The sequence below is a fragment of the Ostrea edulis genome, chromosome 10, assembly GCF_947568905.1.
Source record: "Ostrea edulis chromosome 10, xbOstEdul1.1, whole genome shotgun sequence".
Lineage (NCBI taxonomy): Eukaryota > Metazoa > Mollusca > Bivalvia > Ostreida > Ostreidae > Ostrea > Ostrea edulis.
The window spans coordinates 42,151,120-42,162,802 of NC_079173.1; the positions used below are offsets into that span (position 1 = coordinate 42,151,120).

The 11,683-nt window shown below is 36.2% G+C and overlaps 1 protein-coding gene across 6 annotated transcripts in view; it reads left to right on the plus strand.

Annotated features, from left to right (window-relative positions):
- LOC125666119 (tolloid-like protein 2) overlaps window positions 1-11,372 on the plus strand; it is a 53,572-nt gene extending 42,200 nt beyond the window's left edge. For all 6 annotated transcript variants that reach the window (XM_056151383.1, XM_056151384.1, XM_056151385.1 and 3 more), the window contains exons 2-10: window positions 2,763-2,888; window positions 3,137-3,236; window positions 3,873-3,982; window positions 4,138-4,299; window positions 5,613-5,703; window positions 6,487-6,611; window positions 7,229-7,382; window positions 7,780-7,988; window positions 8,601-11,372. In XM_056151383.1, the coding sequence (XP_056007358.1) occupies window positions 2,840-2,888; window positions 3,137-3,236; window positions 3,873-3,982; window positions 4,138-4,299; window positions 5,613-5,703; window positions 6,487-6,611; window positions 7,229-7,382; window positions 7,780-7,988; window positions 8,601-8,854 (1,254 nt within the window). In that variant the 5' untranslated portion in view covers window positions 2,763-2,839 and the 3' untranslated portion in view covers window positions 8,855-11,372. The remainder of the gene's footprint in view (window positions 1-2,762; window positions 2,889-3,136; window positions 3,237-3,872; window positions 3,983-4,137; window positions 4,300-5,612; window positions 5,704-6,486; window positions 6,612-7,228; window positions 7,383-7,779; window positions 7,989-8,600) is intronic.
- The last annotated feature ends 311 nt before the right edge of the window (window positions 11,373-11,683 follow it).

The following is an 11,683-nucleotide window of genomic DNA, read 5'->3' on the forward strand; positions in this document are numbered from 1 at the left end:
CATTTGGTTTTAAAAACATTTAAAGATTCTTTTGTATTTAATTAACTAAAGCACGTGTCAATCAATACTATTGGTAAATATTGTTCACCAAAGTTTTAAAAAAAAGTCCTGTAAAATAAGGAAAACGGTTGTCAATATAATAGTTATATATATCTTATTTTCCCCTCAACTAAAGATAAACAAACATTGATATTTTTTTCGTAGTGCCCCTTTGAAATATTCTTTGCACTGGTTCACATAAAACAAAACACACCCCCTCCTTTTTATCTTGAAATTTCAGACTACAAAGCAGTCAGTGTGCGCCTCATTTCTTGACATTGAAGTAATTTTTTTCTCCCACCGAGAAAATCGTATTCATCTTTCTTGACGGGAAGCCGACTACCTTGGAAGTTTTCCCTTTCTCTGTTTAGAGTATAAAACTTATCCCGTTGATCCTGGCTTCCGTGACGTCTTGAAATATACATCGCTGTTTGTTCTTTGTAATGCAATATTTTATGCAACACGATAATTGAATAAGAAATTGTACATGCAATGCAATTTGTTTTCAATTGTGTTAATTTTCTTTCTACTGAAATCAATTACCGCATACTCCGTGAAGTTGGATGTTGGTAACAGCGACACCACGGATTTCAATGGGGCCTTATTTCATTCATTTTTCCTGGGGGCATAAATCTAAGATTCTCCGATTTCGATTTGATTGAATTCTGTAATTTTGTGCATATGCTTCTCCTTGAGACGGATGGTAAGTAAAAGACACTTCCATTATTCGTTTTATTAACTGCCGAGGTTTATTGCATTTTTAAGATGTTATATTTCTAATTCAAGAAAAACGAGATGAAGGCGTGTTAAATGCTATTCTCGGATATAAATTACTGACCTCGAATAACATGATCCATTCAATCTATTTAATGAAATTCAATATACTAGGTGAGATGTACTATGCAATGATGTACTCATGAATATATCGATGTTGGTGATGTTTAGATCATTATTGATGAGAGAGAGAGAGAGAGAGAGAGAGAGAGAGAGAGAGAGAGAGAAGGGGGGGGGTGATTTACTACGTATTGTTTAACGTCCAGCTCGATAATCTTTCACTCAGATGGAGACGTCACCAGTGCCGATGAAGGGTTGCGAAATTGAGACATATCTTAATTCGGCGCTTACGGCCTTTGAGCAGGGAGGGATCTCTGTCGTGCCACACCCGCAGTGACACGGTACCTCGGCTTTTTGCGGTCTCATCCGAAGAACCACCCGATTTAAAATAGTCGCCTCTTACGACAAGCAAGGAGTATTGAGGACCTATTCTAACCCGGACCCCCACAGAGAAATAGAGAGAGAGAAAAAATAGAGAGATAAATGAATAGAGAGAAAAATAGAGAGAAATTAATAGAGGGGGAAAATTAGAGAGAGAAATGGAGAGAGAAATATATAGAGAGAAGAGAGAAAAATAAATAGAGAGAAAGAAATAGAAAGGAATAAAATGAAAGAGGGAGAGAAAGATATAGAGAAACAGAGAGATATGTACTTTACGAATCAGACCTAACAACCTGCTGTATAGTTCAATGTTGCATATCGACCTTAAACAGTTTTCAGATGACAGATTTTATTCAATGTAGTCTCTGATAATAATACAGATAGTTTAGAGATTTTTATCAAGTGTGTACCTAAATTTGGAAAATTTGTTTTTATACGGCTTACCCGGATGGAAACATTTATAAGATAACGGAATTGTTTGAATATAGTCTTGATGAACTGTTGGATAAATTTTGTACAGACTAAAAGTGCTGAATTTTCCAGAAGTTTTAAAACATCTCGCTGAAATATTTCGTCATTTGTGTGTGTGTGTGTCGTTTAAAGGTAGCTTTGCTCCGTTAGATAGATTTTTTTCTCTCTCCATATGATTTCAATTTATAAGCAAGTGCTATATCTGACTATGATAGAATAGAATTGACAGAACTATTTCAACAGACGTCTTCAGAAAGGATTTTTTTTTAAAGACGCTTGATTTTAAACATACTTGACGAAACTATATCACTTAGAACAGGAATTCATCCGATTGTGGTCACACGTTTGTATATAACGCTCACTATCTAACACCACCGGGTCCGATCTTGCATATTAAATTCCGATCAAAAATTATTGTCACCTTTATTTTACCGAGGTTTACACCATAACCATTGCATTAGTAATTTACTATTGCTAAAATGTTTTGAGTAACAGGGGTCCTATCCATTGGCATTATGACCCTAACTGATGTCACAGACAAAACACATCTTTGGACAAACCCATGCTGTACGAAGTTAATATGTTTCGTTTTAGGAACAGAAGCCATGATAGCATTTGATCTGTGACCCCTTATACAATCTCAGACTAGTTTTAATGAACATTTAATTTAGGTCTATTTTTAAAGCCTTGGTACAAAAACCCACAGGTTTCGGAAGTGATTACAGCCAAATACAGATGTTTATCAGGTTTTGTCATCTGACGTTGATAAGCGTGCTACAATACAAAACAATATGTACTGCAAGTCTGAATCCTCTATCTCTAGAAGTTCATATCATATTTGTGTGTTTTTTCAGTAGAATATGGAGAATAGTGATAAAAATAGCGATCTATATATTTCTGATAATTTTGACCTAAGTATTGATGATGTAAACAATGGATGGCTTCATTATACATATTCCAGGGTCTTGTTACTTTGCATTTTTCAGTAACCAATAAAGCGCTATTACTGAGAGTAATAGGGTATTTTTACCTTTCAGAATATGAGCCTTTGTGGAGTATGAAGAAGGAAGCTTTTGCGGCATGAGATCACAACTTAGTTATTAAGTTAACTAGTATGGGGGTTGGGCTGAAGCTGATCGTGTTATTACTAGCGGTGCAGAAAGGTCAGCCTTGTCATTTATATCAATGTAGAAATGCTGTTCGTTTTAAATGTCTCATATGACAATTCGTATAACGCTAGGTATAGGTTTACTTCACTTATTAATCGGCGTCCCTGTTTAAATTATCTATTTTCGTTGGGACTAAATAGCAATCAATGTAGTAACGAGTATGTTCTGAGTAAACTCTGAGGAAATTAGATTTGGTATCTACGAAGGTCTGCGTCTTTTAAAAAGATATCTATCTTCTCTAGGTTTTTGCCAAACCTGTAACACGAATATTGTTGCGTCACAAAGTGAAATGACGTCACTTACAACACCCGGTTATAACGGAGGAACCGGAAGTTACACCAGGTACGTCAGTCATATTTTTCTCTCCCTCGTAAGAAGGATGGCTCATAGCGGGTCAACAGGGGATGCTTACTCCTCCTAGGCGCCTTATCACACATCTGATGTCTTCATGAGTCCATGTTTGTGCTGTTCTCGATTTTCCTATCTTAACCTTTTTCATAACCCCAAGCCATTGATTTGTATCAATTTAATTTCAATTCCAATTTGAAATAGATAATGGGAGCATACATAAGTCCTTAATTTATATATAACATGGACATTTTATTTTTATATCGAGTAGAGCAATATTATTATAACTGAACTTCTGCTTTATAACGTCTAGCTGCAGAACTGCAGCTCTCCGAAAAATATATTGAAAAATCGGTCGGTCAACATAATTTTTTCGGAGAGCTGCATTTCTGCAGCTATGTGACGTCATGCACAATCGCTATAGATTTGATGAAGAATGGGTATCCATTCACCAATCAGATCGTGTGTTACAATTGGATTTGCAATTTAAAAATGAAATAATAATGTTTGAAGATAAAGGTCAGGTCATGTCCTTTGTTCTGTCTTGTTTCTTTCCATCATCGCAGGACTTGAAATATTTAACACTGCTTGTAGTAGTTTAGAATTTAACTCATTTACCCTATTTTTCAGCAATTTGGATTGTTACTGGGTACTTGATGCTGGGGCAGACGACATGAGAATTTTGATGTTTGTGACGTACGATATCTCTTGTCCTAATGACAAATTCTACATCCACGATGGTAAGTTTCAGCATTCGTTGTCAACTCCCATCTCATTATGTTACTTAGTGTGAAAGCCTGTCAGACATTGAAATCAAATGATACATATTGAAAATTTCCGTGTACATTTGCTCTACAAATTTCTCAGATATTTAAATGCTTTCTTTTTTGTAAAGGTCCAAATGGCACTTATCCAAAGACAGCAGATGGACTGTGTGGTAAAGCCGTTGCCACGCACTACTCCACGTCACAAAGATATGCTTACGTCAGAATGACGTCAGATGCTAGTGTAGAACTTGCTGGCCTTCTTGTGGAATACGTTGCAGCGAAAGACTACTGTAAGTTAGTTCGGGTTGATTGATTATCGATTTGTCAAAGAACTACTTCATTTATCTTCTGTGTTACAATGACGACGAATTGAATTTGTGTTTAGGATTTCCAATGTACATATATGTAGTAGTCCCACTTTATGGAATATTTTTCTTTTAATTACATAACTTGCTTTGCTTTAGATATTAGCCCATTAAGTACATTCATCAAGAATCTTAAACAGAATATGCATTCTTTTACATATATCCGTTTATCTGATCAAGATATGGGGCTCACGGTGGGAGTGACCGGTCGACAGGGGATGCTTACTCCTCCTAGGCACCTGATAACACATCTGATGTGTCTAAGGGCTCGTGTTTGCCCAACTCTCTATTTTGTATTGCTTATAGGAGTTATGAGATTGATCACTGTTCGTTATTCTCACCATTCATACCTTTTCAACTGTTTTCTCTGTGATGGGTTAACCCTTTGACGCTTCTGTGTGTTTATTTCTCCATAACTTACAACTGGATGTAAATTTCTCAGTCCATTCGAAATGAAACGTCAGTGACCGGGGACTTTGGAAATTAACATGGAATGCCATGTGTATTTCAATTTCTATTTGGCAGTATTTTGTTGTTTTCATTTTTATTTCAAATATAGATATAAGGAATCAGTGTCTTGTTTGTTAGGTGTGTAGGGTTATTAGTTACAATGGAAAACTTTCTCCATTGTAATTGATCACCTTACATACCCGATAAACTAGACAGTGCTTCTTTATATATCCACTGAGATATAGTAATACGATATTAATGTCTTACGTACATCATGTGCGTAAACTACGGTGGGTCATGCCACTTCGCCTTCAGATCTGAGGATGTTAGTGCTGGTTTCGTGATCACAAAAGTTTTACCGACGACATGTCAGACGAGACAGTAACAGGATCCTCTTCTATTATTGAAACATGCATTCGCGTCCCTATATTTGATGACTCGACAGCATGGCGTATTTCTCTGTTGGAATGGATCAGTGGAAAGAAAAACTGTTTCCCACCAATGGGTCTCATTGCCGAAATGTTGGATTGTGGACATCTGTTAAACGAGTATGGCGGTTGGCCATTCCACCATGCTCAAACACCCAACTAAGCCATTAACAATCAATCAACATAAGTTGTACTTGCTCTTATTAAAACCCTTCGGTTATTTTCTATTAATGCACAATGTATTTCACGACAACGTGCGGTATGTTTACGTCCTTTTGATAAACGCAAGTTTATCTGTTCTCACAACGGAAGATAACCATTATGACATCACAGCTTAGGTGCGTGTTCTTTTTTCTTCAGCGGGTAGTGGTTGTGGCGGGAAACAGGTGCTGACGGCCACAGATACATCCCAGTATTTATCTTCCCCAAGCTTTCCCAGTCAGTATCCAAGGTACTTATACATATCTCAATAAATTATGCCAAATGTCCAGTAAGTATCCAAGGTACCTATTTATATAGCTCAATAAATAATGCCAAATGTCCAGTAAGTATCCAAGGTACTTATTTATATAGGTCAATAGATAATGCCAAACACCCTTACTGATGTTAACGTCCATCGTCGGAAACCCACACGGTTGATTATGCTTCGTTCCTTTCTCCATCACCCGTGGGTCCATTCATTCGTACTCACTCTTTCTCATGAATAATTAATGAGGCAATTTGACTGGGCGTTCATAGTACAGCCTGAACGAATTTGTCCAATCAACAAGACACTTTCAGTCCAATTTCGGTATACAATTGTTGTGATAACAAAGCTAATGCTACCTATAAAACAGAATAGTTCCGTTACAATAACGATTACTTTGATTAGACGATATTGTTGAATATTTATTCATGAGCACGAGTGAGTAGGAATGAATGGACCCACGGGTGATGGAGAGAGGAACGAAGCGTAATCAGCCGTGGGTTTCCGACGATGGTTAACGTCAAATGAAATATCAAAGTCTGTTATATACATGTAGATAAATTTGACATGGAAATTCCCCATATTTTTATTGAATAAATTATAGAAATTAAGGTTGATATAAATCCCCCGTACCATATATCTGTCTAATGGTAGGATTTATTTCAACATACATGTAGCTTGACCGAACTTGAATATGTTTGCTTCGACGATCACATGCTTTGATTATATATATCTTATTTTGATTTTATGTCACACGTTATATTTCAGTGACAGTAACTGCCGGTGGACAATCAATAATTATTTTGGGACTGTGGAACTACAGGTCCTGATGTCTGATATAGAGGCTGGGAATCCTGCCTCGTGTAACTATGACCATTATGAAATCTATGATGGTAGGTGACGTGTTTGTAGTCATATCTTCTGCTAGTTACTCTACAGTTATTGGTATGCTACTTCTTTTGAATATGACCACAGGAATTGTCTCTTACATACATGTATATAGATCTAACAAGCACATTATGGAAGCTAACGGTGTGGTTGATACAGATGTAAATGACCATATTGAAAGAATGTAATACGGTGATACTCTGATGTTATAACGTACTTTCTTGGCTAGAAATATCAAACGCCAAAGACATCATTTCGCAATCTAAATTCTATGGTCGTTATTTTGATCTAGTTTGCCAATACAACCTATCATTGGGTCAAATGCTGTCTGACGTGTTTCAATCCAATTGTTGGGCCGTTCTTGGCACATTGAATTTGACTACGGATAACTTGTTTTACCTGATCAAGATATAGGGCTCATGGTGGGTGTGACGGGTCGGCAGGGGATGCTCACTCCTCCTTGGCACCTGATCCCACCTCTCGTATATATTCATAGGTCCGTGTTTGCCCAACTCTCTATTTTGTATTGCTTATAGGAGTTATGAGATTGATCACTGTTCGTTATCTTCACTTTTCGCTGATAACCGCAAAGAATGAGAAATGCTCTGTATGTTGATTTCAGGAGAATACATGTGTGAACACAACACCATTCATAAAGTATGTCAGGAATACGAGGATGTTCCGGCTTATAACTACACCTCAAATGGTACCTCCCTAGTCGTCAAGTTCTTCAGTGATGGTTCAGTAAACCGCCGGGGTTTCTTTATGAAATACAGGTGCGTGGCCATGTGTTCTCTGTGTAGCTATGAAATACATCTGCGTGAACACGTGTTCTCTGTAGCTATTCTTTGAATATCTCCTGTAATATTTACCTCTGTAACCCAGTACTCTCTCACTATTTACCTCTCTCTCTCTCTCTATCTCTCTCTCTCTTTTTTTTCATTCAAACATTTACTGAATACATTTCCTCTGCATGCGTACGAGTTAGAATTTTCAGCATATATGTAATATATGTAGTATTTATGTGCATGCATTATCCTGTACGAACAATATTCTCAAATTAGAATATAAAGCTCTATAAAATTCTCATTTATGGTCATGAAGCCAGGTGTCCTTAAAGAAATCTGAAATAATCATCAACCCATTAGATAATCCAATGTTGTTTATGTTCAGAGCTATCACTGCTTCTACAACAATAGCAAGTACAACTATCGCTGACACAACAACTGAGGAAGCAACAACTGAATCAACAACAACAGAAACAACAACACTGACAACAATATCAACTGCCACCTCAACCTCATCAACCACCCAATCTACAACAAGCTCATCACCATGCACAACAAAAGCAACAACATACATCACAACGACAAAGGCAGAAGGTGAGAATCGTAGTCATGTAAAGTAATGGAATGATGTATCGTACGTGTAGATTCAGGACATGTGCACATATTTCCTGATGCAGAAATGTATGCGAACATTCAAACAAGTTCGTCTTTACAACATTCCTTACACACATACATATTGCATGTTGCATTTGTCTCTGATATAGCATACCCATTCATTACTCCATCAATTCATCCACTCATCAATCAGTCATTCACCTATCCAATCATCCATACTCGTGCTTATTCATTCGTCTATTTATCCATCTATCCACTCATCTATTCAATCATTCACCTATCCATTCATCCATACTCTACTTATTTATTCGTCTATTTATTCATCTATCCACTCATCCATTCAATCATTCACCTATCCATTTATCCATACTCGTACTTATTCATTCATTTATCAATTCATATATGTAATTATTCATTCATCCATATCCTTTTTCAACCATCCATCCATATGCTTATTCATCCATCCATATCCATTTCCTTAATCATCCATCCATATCCATTTCCTTATTCATCCATCCATATCCATTTCCTTATTCATCTATCTATTCATCCATCCATCATTATAATCAGACTTTCTTTTTTTTTTTGAAGGTTTGACGATCAACTTTGAGCTACTCCTAGGATTCATTGGAGGATCACTGTTTCTGATATGTCTAACAGTTGTAATCGTTGTGTGTGTAGTGACTAAAGCTAAGCCACCCTCGGGTAAGACCATCACACCTGTGCAACCCTTCAGACCATATGAAACTGTCAACAAAAATTCAATTCGAATACGAAAAGCCTCAAAAATTCCTAAACAGATTTCATCTCAGAGTGGCGTGGTTCAGAAGGTGCCCCCGTGGTAGAAGAAACATGTATTTATTTGATGTGTACAATTTTTGCAATACTCATGGTCAATGTGATATGTGTTTTATATCGGATTATTTCTGTGAATCTTTCTTTTTGTCTGCCTGTCTGTTCATGTGTTGGAAATTCGTGAGCACTGCAATATCGTCTTAATTGTAAGTGAGAGTGTTTATAGTTGTGAGGTGTGATTTTTGTTAGAGTATGCTTTTCACCGATGCAATTTTCCAAATGACCACCAAATGTATGAATTAGCTTTTACAAATCAGAACAATGCACTGGGAGCTTTGGTATGTTGTGGATATAATCCTCTCCAATACAAACGAGTTGGGCCACTTAGTAAACGTTGACTTTGGAACCTTATCAAATTTAACATTAGGCCACATAGAATTAATTTTTAGATTCTCATCCCCGCCCGCCCCTCTCAAAACGTCCCGCCCCACCGTCTTTTATTTTGTTTTTTAAAAAAAGTGTGCAAAAAAAAGTATCGCAAAAAAAAAAATCGGGTTCGGTATACAAAAAAGTCAGATCATTTCAATGGCTGCCTGACATATTGGCGCGTTGTGGTTGTGAAGTGACGTTTGATTCCAGTCATGTTTGTAATAATCAGAATTCGGAAAGATGTGGTAGTTGTAAAGAACTGGTGCGGTGTGATTTGCAGTGATCCCCAGTCAACCCTTATTGATATATTTCATAATCATATATGCAAGGGAAGTATGACCAAAAGCCTGGTGTTCAGGACATGCATGAAATCGGTCAGGTGACGATATTTGTAGGTCCAGCGAAAACTGATTTAACAGAAATGTCATCAAATGTCAAAGTATGCGACGCTGTATCCTGTGTTGGGAGTTTTATTGAATTTGTGTGTCGTAAACTAAATGATGGTGAATTGAATTCTACTGTTAGTGAAACAACTGAAGTTCGCAAAGTCTCTGCTTTCTGGTGTAACAATGCGCTTAAAATGGAAAGACAATAACCTTGAATGCAAACAATCTGCAACTGATCAACAAATACGGGATCTTGCATGGAACATGACTGGTATTGATGACATTGATCCACTACACACCACGCAAACTGACCTTAAGAGCAAATCTAAACTGCAGGACTTCCTAACCAAACACTGTAGATTGCGCCATTACATGTTTTCTGTCAACAAGTGTGGTTTAGCATCCTGCTTAATTTGCAAAGCTCCTACACTTCCTGAAGAAGTCTTTAATGATTTGTGTCACCTTCCTGATCCTACACCAAGTGATGGGGAGAAGTATAAATCCTTCAATGATGTTTACAAAACAAATACATCTGAAGACTTCAGACCTTCATTAAAAGTATCTCTGAATGGACAGTCAGGAATATCTGCTCATGGAATGCCCTTTTCTCCATCTTCACAATATGCCAAAAATGTGGAAATGGTTATATTATGTAGTCAGTGTGAAAAACCAAGAGTACTCTATTGTAAAACTGTTGTCAGAGGTACTTCAAGAACACAGTTACAGAGATCTTTGAATGATTTAGAATATTCATGTGGGTCAAGTTTTATTGATGTTGAATGTGAGGACTCTCATATCTTGAAAAAAGTTTTTGTCAGAAAAAATTTGAAGTGCAGTTATACTATTGAAATTCCATATTTTTCTGCAGGATTTGAACCTATTTGTTATTATTGTGGTGATGATGATGGTCTTCAGGCATCTGATGATGATTATCCAATATGTTTGAAATGTAAAAATGAAGGAAAGAAAGTTGTAAAGAGGCGTACACGTACAAAATAAATTGTAAAATCAAATTGGTATACATTTTGTGAAATTAAAAGATTAAATATTGTTTTGTTTACTCATATTTTTATTAGCATTAACGGTGTAAAAATATAGAACAATTGTTATCAATGAAAAGAATGTGAAATGAATATTTTTAAAAAATAAAAAATAAAATCCACCCACCCACCCCATTTTTTTTGCAAATCAGGATGAGAATCTATATATTAATTTTATGTGGCCTTACCTATAAGATATGGCCTTTGAACCAAAATATTGTGGAATATCCAAGGATGATAGTTTGTTTTTTATTGGCTGTGTTAAAACATATCAAGAAGAATTGTAGATGATTGGTATGTTCGGATTATTTGATGAGTGCCGTATCAAACTTTTTAAATTTCAATGCATTAAAAATGGAATAATTGAATAAAATATGTTTTGCGAAATACAAAAGCAAAGGACTGAATGACGGTTATAAAGAACATATATATGTTAATGTGCATGGTAGTACCATCCTTGGACATATTTATAAATTGATTTTTTTTTAATTCGAGAATCATTATTTTGATTTGACACATGTTGACTAGCTTAGTAGCTGGAAATCATGATTTTGTTTTATCATATATTCTATGAATGTTACCACTCTGTGTTCAAGCTGTTGACATAGCATGTTCTAATCGTCTGGTCTATGTGGATAAAGATGCAGTGATGATTTCTTATTGTAATGTGTAACATTGTTTGTTAATAAAATTTGTTAACTTTCTTAAAAAAACACATTTCGCTTTGCATTCTGTAGCAGTGAAGTGTGATGCGATTCAAGAGATATAACTGGTGTGTCCAGGGGTCCGTGTTTGCCCAACTATCTATTTTGTATTGCTTGTAGGAGTTATGCGGTTGATCACTGTTCGTTATCTTCACCTTGCATATAACTCCAAATCTCTGCAGGATAGTTTTATAAATTTGTCAAAGTTTACAGAAGTCATGTGATGCTTAGTCCGAATTCCCTCTATCAAAATTTCCATCACATACAAGTAATAATTTACAGCAAATATGATGAATAATAGGGAACAGATTATCATTCAC